The 15,617-nt window shown below is 31.4% G+C and overlaps 2 protein-coding genes across 3 annotated transcripts; both read left to right on the top strand.

Moving 5' to 3' along the window:
• Positions 1 to 2,819: 2,819 nt before the first annotated feature.
• On the top strand, positions 2,820 to 8,507 carry LOC131627915 (VIN3-like protein 2). 2 transcript variants are annotated; one of them, XM_058898767.1, is made up of 5 exons: positions 2,820 to 2,986; positions 3,075 to 3,164; positions 4,938 to 5,610; positions 6,287 to 6,606; positions 7,020 to 8,507. In XM_058898767.1, the coding sequence occupies exons 2-5, from the start codon at positions 3,140 to 3,142 to the stop codon at positions 8,195 to 8,197; spliced, it is 2,196 nt and encodes a 731-aa protein (XP_058754750.1). In that variant the 5' UTR covers positions 2,820 to 2,986; positions 3,075 to 3,139; the 3' UTR covers positions 8,198 to 8,507. The 2 variants fall into 2 exon arrangements, with proteins under 2 accessions (XP_058754750.1, XP_058754751.1); XM_058898768.1 differs by lacking the exons at positions 2,820 to 2,986; positions 3,075 to 3,164 and adding an exon at positions 3,220 to 3,244.
• A 992-nt stretch (positions 8,508 to 9,499) lies between these two features.
• On the top strand, positions 9,500 to 10,538 carry LOC131627916 (ribulose bisphosphate carboxylase small subunit, chloroplastic 3-like). Its single transcript, XM_058898769.1, has 3 exons — positions 9,500 to 9,738; positions 9,816 to 9,947; positions 10,161 to 10,538. The coding sequence occupies exons 1-3, from the start codon at positions 9,592 to 9,594 to the stop codon at positions 10,392 to 10,394; spliced, it is 513 nt and encodes a 170-aa protein (XP_058754752.1). The 5' UTR covers positions 9,500 to 9,591; the 3' UTR covers positions 10,395 to 10,538.
• Positions 10,539 to 15,617: the final 5,079 nt, after the last annotated feature.

The following is a 15,617-nucleotide window of genomic DNA, read 5'->3' as shown; positions in this document are numbered from 1 at the left end:
TTTCACTTGCCAGCTCTGTTTTGGTTCTTCAGGTTTCTTCATAGCCTCTTCTCTTTCCTTACACATATGTCCAACTGCATTGCACTTGGTACAGAATGGTGGTTTCCATTCATAGTGCACTTGCTGAGTTTGTTTGCCCCCTGCAGGATTCCATATCGTAATCTCCTTTTTAAGCTCTCTAGTGACATCAACTTCTATCAAAACTCTAGCATACGATATCCTTAACTTTCGTGCAGTACATTCATCAGTCATTACTGGCTTTCCTATAGCACTCGCAATCTTTCCTATGCTCTCATCTCCCCATAAGTTCAGTGGTAATTGTGGATATTATTATTATTATTATTATTATTATTATTATTATTATTATTATTATTATTATTATTATTATTATTATTATTAAACTTGTATTTATATAAATCAACTTTTTTTTGTTTATTTGTTGTAAACACAGTGCGCCTCATTTATTCAATTTTAAGAAGGGAAATTATAATCTCAAAATTATTATTTATGTTTTGATGATAATAAAATGATAATATAATAAAAGAGCATTTTCTCTACTGATTTTTTAAATGTGTAAAAAAAGTTCTACAAAAGCACAACTTAAGTTAAAAATAACTCAGATCTTCATCAGATTTGAAGAAAGCAAGCATTATTTAATACTACTATTTTGATTACATGGTGTGTGCAATATAAGCTAGACCAACCGTTATAAACATATGTAAATGAGTTGCATGAAACAGAAAAAGCATCAACTCATATGTGCATAAACTACATTTTCTGGTTTTTGAAATTAAAAAAAAAAAAAAACTTAATTTCTTCTGTGTATACGCAGTAATTTGTGGCATGTGGAGCAGCTATTTAAAATTGACTATGTTGTCCCCACCACCGTTGATTCGGATCTCACATGCGTGCCCCTGCCATATTACCCATGCCATAGGGGATAGGGCCATATCAACAAACTTTTAACAGACTCTATTATCCAATCGATACTTATATGTACATGGACAAATATGCCCCTCCACCCCATTATTAACATTTTATATACGTGAACTCTTGCAAAATTTTGTTAATGTATGCATGTGTGATAAGCTCTTAGAAAATAAAAGAACCCTGTTTTAAAAATCGACTGGGTCATGGTAAAGTCACTTAGTTGAAAAATGCTTCAACCGTATAACTCACTTGAATGAAATTGAATAATTCAATCATATAAATCGATATAATAATAAAATTATATAAATATTAAGTCGGGTTTAATAGGATGATTCAATCTCTATAAAAATTTGTAAAAAGTATGATACATTAAAAAAAATGTCAAAAAATATCATAAATTAAATTAATTTTCAATATTTATTATTTTTGTTTTTTTTTCTTAACATAGATAAAAACTTAAAAATTTATTTTTTATTACTTTTTAAATTTTTATAATAAAATTTTACTTTTTATATTAAATTTTATTACTTTTTAAAAGATTATTAAACGGTTCGTTTGACTTTTAAGAAAGAGGAACAAAAGAATAAGCAAAAGTCTTTTGGATTTGCAAAACTCTTGACTAATCGATTTTTTTTTGGATTTTGGCTAGTTTACTGTAGTTCTTATTATCGATCTAATAGATAGATCAGAATGATAATCCTTCAATTTTTAATTCAATCGATCAGTCCATATCCTTTTTTCAATAAAATTTAATTGATTTATATTAATATAAAATATTTTATATTTTTATTGTCAATAAATTATAACTATTAAATTTTTATAATTATTTAATTTTTATTTTAATCATATTTAAAATATTATTTATGAATAATTGTGATGTATCATATAAAAATGTTATACTTACAAAGTATGTTAATAAATCTGTTTTAAAATAGTGAAAAAGATATTTATAAAGAAAAGAATGGGAAAATGACCTCACATACTTTTAATGAAAACCTTATCATGCACTGAGCTACATCACCAAAACCAATTCAGACTTTTTATGATGTAGTATTGATTTATTATGGCCCAGGTTATTGAATGGACGTGATAAGATATGGTGCTATTTGGACGGCTAATAGATAACGATAAGAACCAAAGGCCATTTCAGTAAATTAACATATCATACCATTCCAATTTTCAACCGAAAAAAAGCTACAGTAATATTTATATATTCCAAAAAAAATATTACCAGGCATCGCAATAATACCATTATTATATCACTTTATTATATTTTATTTTTGGTCAAGAGTTTATTATTTTATATGATAAAAAAGTAAAATATTTTTACACTCTTAGATATGCATCAGTGTTTAGAGTCTGATTCGTAAGATTAAAAATAGAATTTTTATCTTTTCAACTTATATTAATAAAAAAGTTTCGTTAATAATGTTATTTTAGCTTTTAATTTGTAGTTTTTTTAATAGCTTTTAAATTTATTTTCCAAAAGTTATTTGAAATAATTTTTGAGTTTGTAACTTTTAATTTATGACTTTTTTTTCATTTATATCTTTATTATTTTAAAAAAATATTATTATCTTTATTAATTAAATGAACTTTTATATTATTTTGTATCTATCAGTTAATGAAACAATTAATTTATCAAACACTCATGTTAGCTTATCAGCTATTAGTTATCAGCTATAAGCTACCAACTAGTAATTGTCAACTAACAACTATTAGTACCCGTTATCAGCTACTAAGTAGTTTTACCAAACAGAATTTAAATCTCTTTGATCGTTTATTTAATTTTCTTTGACTCAATATTAGTCTCTACATTTACGGGCACATGGAATATTCAGTGTACAAAAATCAATATTTGTTAATTTTAATAATTTATTAAAGCTCTCTCTCACTCACTCCAACTACGACGCTTTCTCTCTCTAGAAGTAAAGCACCTCAACTCAACTTCTCCTCGAATCTCCCTCTTTCAGAGAGAGTGTGTGCGCGCGTCGTCACCAATTTTCGGTTAACGGATTCGTTCTTTTCTTCACCAATTCAAAGCATCTTTTTCTCGGTATTTGTCATTTCAATCTTTCTCTATCTCTCTCTTTTTCCGTATACGGTTACTCATCATGACGTAGATTGATTTGTTGTTTCTTTAGGTTCGGTGAATTTTGCACGCTTTTCTTCATAATGTGATGTGATCGGTCACTGATTTGTTCTCGTTATGGCTGCGAATTCATCGTTCGAAGGTATCGCCTCCATTCATCACTTTGTGTAATTTGTTGTGGATTGTGAAAATTTCGTTGAAATTGAGATGATTTGATTCTGTGTAAGATTCGTTATATCTGTGTTATGCGTTATTATTATCTTACGTGATTTAACGATCTATGTGTTGGTTAATCTGTTTGATTTGATTTTAGCATTGCGACGTATCTGTTTTAGCATTGATCGTTGATTATTATGTTTTATATTACGTTAGATTTGTTGAAATCACAGTGAAGCAGCTTGATTTTGTAGAAAAGCTTATTTCACTGTAGATTTGCCAAAATCACGTTGTACCTAAGCTTTTATGAAAGTACGGTGGTGGTTTAATGTGATTTTGGAAAATCTACTTTGATACTGAACTGTGTTTGAACTTAACCTCTGTTGATTTTCATGGATTATATTGTCACTTCCTTGTTCTGTTGAAATTGAGATGATTAAATTCTCTGAGGCTCTCACGTGATTACATGTTGTACTGCTTAATTTATTTAATGATCCACCGGTTGATTAATCACTATGATATGATATTTTAGCATTGTGATTTGTGACTTATCTGATTTTTTGGTGGATTGATTTATTTGCTGTGGTTTCTTCCTCAAGCTTTTCTCAGGCCTGACACTTCAATTTTATTAAAAAAAGGTCGCGGTCGCATTAAAGCTTTCGCGATTTCGGTCGGTACTCGGTATAGGTGTCGCGACACTGACTCTAGTTGTTGTGGTCTGAATTAACCATAATTTATTTTTTAACATATAAAACTGTATCGGTATCGGCAGATACCATTTTGTCGCAGCCGTTTTTCAAGTCGCGGACCCTTTTTTTAAACCCTGTGTTTACGTGTCCACACTTGCGTTAGTTGTGGTTGCATCAGTTGTATTTAACGGCAACTTTCCGCAATATCGGGGACCACAACACGACAATGATTTAAAACTTGCAATTTTCCGCAATATCAAGGATCATGACACAGCAACGGTTTAAAACTTAGTTCTTCAAGTGTTTCTTTTCTGAGTTTTGCGTACTGATTGACGTTGATTTTATTCTTTTGGAAAAATTAATTAACTTTCATAAAAAATGTGCTTCCCTTTTTATTTGATTTGGTTCAAGTTTATTTTTCTTTATCTTTTGTGATTCTGGCTTTTGGTTTAAATCTGTGCTATTGCCTTTGATTGTCTAGCTTAGTATGAGCTGCATTTGGGGGCCATAGAGTTTATGTTTCAGTTTTATTGATGCCTTTTGAAGGAGGAAGGAGTTTTGATTGAAATAAGCATATAATACTTTTTTGGAAGTAAATAAGCATATAATTTGATATGCGATGTGCCAGCAACTCAAATAGTTGGTATACGGAGGTGCCTATAAAAGTCAAAGGAAGTTAAGCCCAGCTGCCTAATTAGCTGACTTGATTAGTCTTCATTACACTTAGCTCTCCTATATTTAATTTATCATTAGGCTTCAAGTGGTTGGGATGTCCTTCTATATTTTACGTAGTCAATATTTTAGACCATAAAAAATTGGGCCATTTACTTGTCAAACGTGCATGCATTTAGAAAGATAAATTCATAACAGTTTCTAGTATAAAGTCCATTATTTATGCTTATAGGTGCACAAACTTTTCCATTTCTTGAAATTGACATGTCTATTAAAATGCAAGTTGCAGCAGAAGTCTTTGTTGAAAAAGTCTTGTTTCCTTCATCACTTGGAAGTTTTGAAGTTGGAATGCTTTCGTGTATATAATAATGTACTAATATCTTTTTTCTTGATCCTAGGTATTGCTCTTGATCCTTCTAAATGTAGTAAATTGAGTATGGAGGAAAAAAGAGCGCTTGTATATGAAATATCTAATGATGGTGCATCCGAGGTGCTGCAGTCGTGGAGCCGTCAAGAGATTTTGCAAATCTTGTGTGCTGAGATGGGAAAAGAAAGGAAGTATACTGGGCTGACAAAGTTGAAAATTATCGAAAATCTTCTGAAAATTGTTTCTGAAAAGAAATCAGGCGGCCATGATATTGCCACAGACCCTGAATCACATTCTTTTCCAGCAACTGGCCAGAAACCTGCTAAAAGGCAGAGAAAAACTGAGAATCCATCTCGATTGGCTGCTCCTGAAAACAATGTTATAGTCAATAATGGTGGTGATGTGAGTAACAATACAACTTACTGCAAAAACTCCGCATGCAAGGCTACCCTAAATCAAGGAGATGCATTTTGTAAAAGATGTTCATGTTGTATTTGTCATCAATATGATGACAACAAAGACCCTAGCCTGTGGCTAATATGCAGTTCTGAAGCTCCATTTCCTGGTGTTTCCTGCGGCTTGTCATGTCACCTTGAGTGTGCTTTAAAACATGATGGTTCTGGAATTGGCAAAGACGGTGAACGCACCAAACTTGATGGAAACTTCTACTGTGTCTCTTGTGGGAAAGTAAATGACTTACTCGGGTAAATTCTATACTGATTGTTTTCATTTCCTTATAGATGAAATAGCTTATCCATTTAAAAGTTTTTTTTTAATTCGTTTTCCCTGTTTTTCTCTGTCTTGGTCTTATTGTTTCATACACTTAGAATTTTCTTCATGCTAAAGAAATAAGTTTAGTCAACCGAGTAATTTGTTATTTGTCAAAAGACTTTCAGAATAGACAATAAGTACAGAAATAAATTCACAGGATCTAACAATTCTTTTCATGCTTAAAGTCTATTTAAAGTTCTTGTGACCAATTGGATATCTATCTTTCCGTTTTTAATCATTTCCACCCTTTCCTTTTGGGACTTCAGGCTCTATATAGTAGGAAATATAATCATGGCACTTTTCCGTTCATAATTTTCTTTAAACATGCACAAGACTGCCATTTTAAGATTAATATTAGGTATGATCAGCATTGTGAAAGAGAAAGATTTGTAATCTTGAATGTTCTTTCAAATTGCTTTGCTATAGTGGTTAGTGAAATCTACTCAGCACAGTGGAGAATGTTCTTTTGAATTGCTTTGCTGTTGTTAATTAAAAGATCGTAAACTTGTTGCTTCATTTCAATATGTGTGTGATGCGCTATAGACCTTTTAAGATGATTTTTGGAAAATGTGTTGGGTACAATCTCATCTAATTTTTTAAATGTATTAGATGCTGGCGAAAACAAGTGATGGTAGCAAAGGATGCTAGACGTGTGGACATACTCTGTTATCGTGTCTCCTTAAGCCAAAAACTTTTGAAAGGGACAGAAAAGCATGTAGAACTTTATAAAATTGTTGATGAAGCAGTGAAGAAACTTGAACCTGAAGTGGGTCCACTGACTGGCTCACCATTGAAGATTGGTAGGGGGATTGTGAACAGGCTTTCTTCAGGACCCGAGGTTCAGAGACTCTGCGGTGTTGCTCTTGAATCACTTGATTCAATACTTTCTAGAAGGTTCTTGCCTCCATCACCCAATCAAACTATTCAAGGTGATCAATCACTTTTCTTTTATAAAAGACCTTGCCTTTTTTTCACTGATTTTAAAATTAGATGATGATCCATGTGACTAGCATTGTAATATGGAACCAACTACTCAACTTCTCCCATTTATGGTAAGTGATACAATGGTATAGAATAATTGTAATAATGAGAAATAATTTTGAATGAATATGTTTTATATTTAAGAATGTTTATGCATAAGTAATTTTGAGTAAGTCAATGAATATGTTTTGTATTTAAGAATGTTTAAGCATAAGTAATTTTGAGTAATTCAATGTAACTTCTGATAATTGGTGGAGGTACAAAAATTAAAACTCTTGACCATGTGTGACAGTGTTCACGAACTTATTTGTGTTTACACTCTCACATAAGGTAACTGACCAGTCTTTGTTTACATTTTCAGATGCAAGTTTACTAACTCCAAATATAAATATGGTAAAGTTCGAAGATGTCACCGCAACATCCCTCACTGTTCTTTTGTGTTTGGAAGATTCTTCTGGAGAAAATAATGCCGGTTACGCCGTGTGGCATCGTAAAGCCGGTGATGTGAACTATCCATTGGACCCGACTTGCACAACTCTCCTACCAAATAGAAAGCTGAGCATCAGGGATCTACTTCCAGCTACAGAATACAGTTTGAAATTTGTTTCCAATGATTTGAGGAAGTCACGTATGTGCGAAGTTCAAGTCTCAACAGAGCATGGTGAGGATGACGTCCCAAATTGCTCAGCAACGGAAAGAAGTCAGAGCCCAGTAACCAACTGTAGCAGCCTTTCCAATCCCTCATCTGTGGAAGATGAAACTAATCATAGCGACCAGACTGATAATCGATCAGATAATTATCCTTCTTATCACAAGGATAGTGACCAGCTTGCTTCTGGTAATCAATCAAATGATGTTATTAATTGTTCCAAATTGGGTGGAGTGGGACTTCCCACCGATACAGATTCCTTGTCAGACAAGCAAGCTGCTGTGGGAATGACTAGCAACACAATACCTAGTTCAGATGTACTAAAGCTTGAAAACAAGCATTCACAAGAGGAACAAGTAACTGAGGACATAAGCACTGATGATGGGTCAGTTCCAACGGGAAGGGAGTGTGTGCCGTTAGTAGGTTGCTCAGAAGGGAGCTTGCCTAATACTCCCAGCAGGTTGGAAATACTTAAAGATGGTCTAGGAAAAAGAGGTAGATCCAAATTCAGTAGCAAAGATCTAGAAAAAGGACCTGGGAAAAGGAGTGGCCCTCGAGATGGAAGCAAACCCAAGAAGAGAAGTGGTGAAAGGAAAAACGAGGGCTGCGAGGCTAATGGTTTTCCAGAGCGGGATCTTGAGTATTATGTGAAGGTGATAAGATGGTTAGAGTGTGAAGGACACATTGAGAAGAACTTCAGGCAGAAATTTCTGACATGGTACAGCTTAAGAGCAACCCCTGAAGAAATAAGGATTGTGAAAATATATGTAGATACATTTCTTGAAGATCCAGCTTCTCTTGCAGAGCAACTTGTGGACACCTTCTCCGAATGCATGTCAAACAAGAGATCATCAGTACCCGCAGGGTTCTGCATGAAGCTTTGGCATTGACCAGATTTGAAGCTCTCCTGGGTTGTGCTGAAATAATTATTTAGATTGATGACATTCTTCATTTAGAGAGTCATCAAATATATTTATTTCAACATTATCATTCATATTGTTGTTTTAAGGATTTTAGATTTACTTAAATTATACAATTATTACTATTTCAAACTGATAAATTTTCAGTGAATAACATTGAAGGGTTTATGCTGAAATGACTAGCATGTAGTTGTGGTCGAAGTAGACAATAATGTTCTTTTAGATTTACATAAGTTATACAATTATTACTATTTCAAATTGATATATTTTTAGTGAATAACATTGAAGGGTTTATGGGAAGTTTATGCTGAAATAAAATGCGTGTGGTTTTGGTCAAAGTAGACGATAATGTTCTTTTAATATTAATGGATTTATCCATAAATCAGAATTCTGCAAGTGAAATATAGATTTTCAACCACAAGTCAAATCTTGAATTTCGGTTGTATGTGATGAAAAATGGTTTTATTATGAACTTTTTATTTTGGTCCGGCTAATACTTGGAATTCTGTGATCGTTTGGAAATTAGACCCGATTTAAAATTAGATCATCCACAACTCCAAAACTTCGGCTTGGTGATGCAAATGCAAGTACTGTTTGATTTAAATTAATCCTCTATACTGTAGATATAGAGAATCTAGGTTCCATTTCTTGGATTCCCCCTATAGATGAAAGAATCTTACTGCAGATATAGAGAATCTAGATTGCAGATATAGAGAATATAGGTTTCAATATTTTGGATTTAGGCACTAGATGAAAGAATCTAACATCCTTTTAAAATGATAAAGGTCTCAAATCAAATGTAGTGAATTCTCTAACTAGTTCTGTCTGCATGTAATGTGTAATCACACAAATCTATTGATCAAAGTTTTGTATTTGTTTTAAGGTATAGATAAAATATATACGCCTAAGATGTTTGAAAGATCATGGATAGAACCTTGTGTGATAATGGATAGTTGTTTGGAGTTTCTTTAGAAATTGATCATAATTGTAGTTTGTTGATACTGAGGAGAAGCCTACAAGTGTTATAGTGGATTGTAAGAAGGTTATTGGGACTTGAATCATGCACCCACAGTGTAACCAATCCAACCAAGCTTGTAGTATTCAATGCAACAGAAAGGCCAAAAGAAAAACCGTGGGAGGAATCAAGAGGTATTATAGATGGTATTAGTTACATGGACCACATTAATAAAATAATCTTGCATGGTAATTATTGTACTACTTTTTACAATTCATTAATTAATATCCATTTTCTTGTTCCCACTATCTTCTTATATTACTTAACACATCACACTCATTATCACCTAACTCTATTCCTTTCTTCATTTCATCTTAACTACTCTCTCCTTCCTTCAAAGATCATTCAAATGTCTGCTGGAACATTTACAACTTCAGTTACTGGGCCTAGCTTCGTGGGCTTGAAATCCAACTCATCAAATCTTTGGCCCAATGCTTCTTCCATTGATTGGAAAAAGAAGACCGTTTCCAATGGTTCTAGAGTCCACTGCATGAAGGTCAAGTAATCTCAAGCAATGATCTTTTTTTCACTTCTCTAATATGCTGATATAATTTTTTTTTTAACTTGAAACAGACATGGAATCCCATCAATAATAGGAAATTTGAAACACTTTCCTACCTACCTCCACTTACTGATGAATCCATTGCAAAAGAGATTGACTACATGCTCAAGAAAGGATGGACCCCTTGCCTTGAATTTGATGAGGTTAGTTCAGTTCAATTACACATATAGTTCAAACTGGTAAATGATATCTGATAGTTGAATTAAATGAGTATAACTTTAATCTAGCGTTCGATCTCTGACAACAACATTTATTTATATTTATGTATTAATATAAACTAGTTGTCATATTTATAAACCAACAACTTTTGATAATATTGTTAGTAACATGGAATTTGTATTGTTTGGAAATGGAAGGTGGGGTGTATTCATAGAGCAAATAGCCAGATGCCAGGATACTATGATGGAAGATATTGGACATTATGGAAGCTACCTATGTTTGGTTGTGTGGATTCTTCACAAGTGATTAATGAGATTCATGAATGCAAGAAGACATTTCCAAATGCATATATAAGATGTTTAGCATTTGACAACAAACGTCACATGCAATCCATGGCTTTTCTTGCTCACAAACCGACTACTACTACTTAAAGCTATTTTGTTCTTACTGTTTCGTTTCAAATCCTTGTTTGTTGAAATTCTCAAACTTTTCTTCTATGTACTTGTTTTCTCTGTTTTGATCTTGTTCTGATGTTATGAGACTCATTTATTGGTTAAAATGGATTTGGTTACATCCGTTTGGTATGTCCAATAAACAATAAGGTGCCACCTCACACCACACTGCGTCACAAAACCAGCCCATAGATTTAGATTTTGGCATGCATTCCTTGACACTGTAAACCAACCTTCAAAAAGGGGAGTTACATTAGATTAATAAATTAATAAAGTAAAAATAATTTAATAATCTTTCATTTGGTTCAGATCACGACTTGACGTGGTGGTTTAATATTTTACCATATAATTATACACTATTAATTAAAAATGTATAATAGAATAATAGATTATTAATTAATAAAATAAAAATAATTTCACAATCTTTCACTTAGTTTAGATCACGACTTGACTTGAGGATTTAATATTTTACCATGTAGTACTATTTATTAAAAATGTAAGATAGAATTGGATATGCAGATTGACTTGCTCTCCATAAACTCAAACATTAAATGGTCTAGGATTATTTATTCGTAGTTATATTAAAAAAAAAATTGTGTCATTTTAACAATTATTTACATTGGATCAAAAACAACATACAAGTAAGAGACACTAAATATTCACCCAAATTTTTAAGACAATGAGTGTATGAGTGTTCAAGTATTCAACCTCTATTTTTCTAAGCAATGTAGAACCTTCAAGTCATACTTGTGCACAACAATTTTGATATAGTCTCGAATGTGAAATTTAGTTGTTATTATTTTCAAAATATTAATTTAATTGTTATTATTTTCAAAAATATTAATCATAAAGTATTGAATTTTCCTTTAATAAAATTTATCACATAATAAATATACATATAATTATTTTCAGTGACGGATCCAAAATTATTTGTGTGGGGAAAAAAATTTAATAATTAATAATAAAATTGATGGTCAAGAAAGTATTCTATAATATTCACTTTTTATAGATGATATAAATATTGTACATTTAAAAAAAATTGTATTTTTTTACACTTAAAATAAAAAATTAATTAATTATTTAATACATATGCTTAAATATAATTTTTTTTATGTAATCTTAATCAAATTATTTAGCATGTAAATACATTTGAAAAAAAAATCAATAAGAAATATTTTAGAATAAAAATCACATATTGAAAATTATTTGTTTTATATATTTAACGTTACCAATTTATTGATTTAATGTAATTTTCATATGTTTTTGTACTAATGTAATTTGATTTATTTTTAACATGAAAAATATAATTTTCTTTTTTTATTACATTCATTTAAGTGTGAAGACTTAATGTTCAGTTTTATGTCATTTAAGATCTAATCCAATTATAATGCTTGATAATTGTATAATAAATTTCAAGGGTATGCATGTATGTATGTATTTATGTGATATACTCCCTCCGGTCTTAAATATAAGCAATAAAAAAAAATTTTATGGTCTTAAATATAAGCAAAAAAAATCAATATTTATTACATTCAATGTCACTATTCCAAATATACCCCTACAATTTTTTACATTTTAAATGTTTGCAACAATTTCCAAAGCAAAAAATAGGGGTAAAATTAGAAAGAGAGTAAGAATTAAATGCATTGAGACATTCTCCTTAAAGGGTGAGTTTTTTTTGCAAATTTGCTTATATTTGAGACCGGAGGGAGTAAATTATAATAATTGTTGTAAGAGAATTAAAATTAATTCTAAAAATTTAGATTTAATTTTAATGTGTTTATGTTTAACATGATTGAACCATCTTTATAAGAAGAATTTTAAATATGATAAATTTATGATCTTGATTGTTTTGAGTATTTAAATTTGGTAATTCATGTTTATTGTTGTTTTACATGTTTCTTGTGTTAAGTAAATTATGATGTGTGTTCGTTGAAAGAAAAATGAAACTTTAAATCGTATTGTTTGTTATTAAATGGTTTAAGAACAAATGTTGAATGATTTAAAATGTTAGTATTAAGATACAAAGTAGTAATTTAATGATTACATTGTCATGATTGCGTGATAGTTGATTAAACCATCAAAACTAAATAAAAGTTAAAGATATGTGTGTTTGAATATTCAAAATTAATACAATAGAAATATCTTGCAATCATTTGATGAAATAATTGACAAGGATATGATGTTAAAGACGTCGTGTTGGTATATGATAGAAGCACATATCTAATTAATCACCATAGTCTTGCACAAACATTTTTCTCCTTAACCTGGTCCAAAATAGTGCCCTTAACATATTTCAACAAATATGTGGCATGTTTTCTTGATCCTTCAACATAGTCCTGCACATTTCCAAAGCCCATGCAATATTGTTCTCTTTTCCGAATTCCAAAAATGCAAAATTGACTGAAAAAGTCATCTTTGTAGAAGTAACACCAACAATCTCTATGAGTAGAAGTCTATACTTGTTTGTTTTGTATGTTGAATCAATTATGAGCATGGTGAGAAGTGTGTTGAACAACTTGATAAAAATCGGATGACTCCAAAATATATCTCAAACGATGACTTTATGCTCACAAACTCTACACATAGGAACATAGTCGTCATTCTCCAAAAGCTTTAACGGTTGTTGCATCTCAGATCTTGGTCCTTTTACCTCCTTGTTGTCTCGAGCATACATGTTGTATATTTTCTTGATATTTGAAACATTTAGAGGTCATTTTCGTTTCAAAGATGTGAGTATGTTTTTTGGGGCCACCGTGTTTAATGTCATGTCTGAAACAAGTTTTCTCTTCTTCGGAATAACACAAAATATAATGGACGGCCAGCTATCTTGCCACTCAAGGCATGATTATGTATACCGGAAATCACATTAGAATTCTATGTGTCATCCGCCAAACGGTATCCGCACAATTTAAATGAACACTCATATTTTCTCGATCCAGTGTCATCTCATTTCAACTTCCTAATTTATGGTGGGTATGTGCCACTTCTTTCACATCTCATTGTTACAAATGCTTGTCTTTTATCCGAACCATAATCGAACTTCTGATTACAATGAGAAACTGCAATTTCCTAGTCTCCATGCGGACCCATTGTAGCATATCGTCACAAATAATAAACTCTTGTTTATTTGTAAATTAAGCATGAACATCCACCTCGATAATAAATAGTCGAGCACTTGATTTAACATCATCATTCACTTTATCCAATTTAACATCATCATTCACCTCATCTAGTTCAACATCATCATTCACCTCCTCTGGTTTAACATCATTTTTCATTCCGTCCGGTTTAACATCCACACTCGCAATATCTTTGAAAAACATATTCGGTGCACAATATCTAATAGCACCAATAACAAAAAAAATAATGTTAAAACTCCAAATAAGCATATCCGGACCATACTAAACTTCGTTCGGAGATGCATATATGGATTCAACGTTCATTTTTTAGCTTAAAAACCAAATTAATGCAAGAAATGAGGGATGAAATGAATGAACTTTACCGGCAATTCCAGCTAATTATTTTGCTCCTTTTGATGTGATGAAATACAACAAAGATGTTTTGGTGTTGAAAATTTGATTGAGAATGAAAGAAACTTTTTTAAAGGTTTTGAAAATGAAGTGTTGTTTGACTATAAAGAGGAAGATCATGCAAGGTGGTGTTTTATTCAATTTTTCGCTTGATATTTTTGGATATGCATATTCAAAACTATCACTGAGTCATTAATTAAATCACCTCAATAAATAAAAACATCATAAATGAGTACATGGGGTAATTCAAAAATGCATCTCCAGAGACACCAAAATATTATACATAGATGCATCTCCGGACCATTTTTTTTTCAAAATATGATGGATCTTAGAAAACCAAAGTTTGGTATGATTTTGGATGCGTTCGAAGATCATTTACGGACACATAAAAGAAATTCTTGGGTTTTCTGAGGTGTGGGGTGCATCCCAAATGGTGGAAAGAGCATTCCCTTTCATTCTTACTTATTTACTGTGACGAAAATTTCAAAATACCCTTAAAATATGGAAATTGAAATTCTGAAGCACCCTAACCACGCCAAATATAAGCAACAAAGATGTCTGAATATTGAAATCTTAATTCACCCTTTCTTATGTAGACAGAGCATGGAACAAACAAGCAATTTGGTCCAAGAGTATGTCCGGATATTGAAATATGGATTCACCCCTATTAACACAAACACAACACAAACAATAATTTGGTTCAGGAATTTGTTCGAATATCAAAATCTGAATTCACCTCTGTTATCACATACGCAAAACACAAGCAATATCAAACAAGGAATGTGAATTAACATAACTTAACATAAATCTTTGTTATCAAATTCACATACTGCATAACATAACACAAATATTTTTTTATCATAAATCTAACATGACTTCTCATCACCAATAATTGATTTAGGATATTTCATCATCTTTAAAATTTTTATGGTTGATCTTGCAAGCGCCGCATCCACCTTGATTAGACACTTAATTGTGTGAAGATAAAATGTACACACTACATAACACTTACATATTTAACATCTACAATCTAATCAACGTGTCTGCATAAAAATGGGCATCTCTTCAATGTGTATCATTTTTCGTAAAGGTGGTGAAGATGTTGATTTGTTGATGCAATCACCTTGAATAGATTTTTTATTTGGATTGTAAAATTAGAGATTTTGGATAAAGTGAGTCAAAATGTTCAAAATAGGATGGAGCCCTCTTGGGTTAATTGCACTTGGTACTAGTTTGACCTTCTAAGGAGCACGCATAGATTTTATCATCTCTGCTAGTGTTTCATATATGTGGTTTTGGGATATACTATCTTTCTCAACCGCTCTTTGATGTGAATTTTCATGTTATAATCAACTTTAAAAATCTTTCTTGAATCACCTCTCATTCTATATATATATATATATATATATATATATATATATATATATATATATATATATATATATATATATATATATATATATATATATATATATATATATATATATATATATATATATATATATATAATGAACTCTCCTTGATCACACCATCAAACCAGAGTCTTTTCCTGTGTGTGTGCGTGTGCGCGCGCCTCATCCATACGTATGGGTCGATGAAGTTGCATTTTCTTCTAAATTAAACAAGCACACATAAAGTTGTATGTTCTTATAAGAGTAGAACCACACTT

This window comes from Vicia villosa, unplaced genomic scaffold (assembly GCF_029867415.1).
Source record: "Vicia villosa cultivar HV-30 ecotype Madison, WI unplaced genomic scaffold, Vvil1.0 ctg.000412F_1_1_3, whole genome shotgun sequence".
Lineage (NCBI taxonomy): Eukaryota > Viridiplantae > Streptophyta > Magnoliopsida > Fabales > Fabaceae > Vicia > Vicia villosa.
Note: the sequence above shows the minus strand (reverse complement) of the source record. Positions and strands in the feature narration are given on the sequence as shown.

What these genes read in the sequence shown, in the direction of transcription:
- LOC131627915 (XM_058898767.1), top strand. Translation starts at nt 3,140, where the DNA reads ATGGCTGCGAATTCATCGTTCGAAG. An exon ending in TGCGAATTCATCGTTCGAAG is followed by an intron (nt 3,165 to 4,937) that starts GTATCGCCTCCA and finishes TCTTGATCCTAG; the next exon opens with GTATTGCTCTTGATCCTTCT. An exon ending in ACCCAATCAAACTATTCAAG is followed by an intron (nt 6,607 to 7,019) that starts GTGATCAATCAC and finishes TTACATTTTCAG; the next exon opens with ATGCAAGTTTACTAACTCCA.
- LOC131627916 (XM_058898769.1), top strand. Translation starts at nt 9,592, where the DNA reads ATGTCTGCTGGAACATTTACAACTTCAGTTACTGGGCCTAGCTTCGTG. An exon ending in CTAGAGTCCACTGCATGAAG is followed by an intron (nt 9,739 to 9,815) that starts GTCAAGTAATCT and finishes AACTTGAAACAG; the next exon opens with ACATGGAATCCCATCAATAA. An exon ending in CTTGCCTTGAATTTGATGAG is followed by an intron (nt 9,948 to 10,160) that starts GTTAGTTCAGTT and finishes TGGAAATGGAAG; the next exon opens with GTGGGGTGTATTCATAGAGC.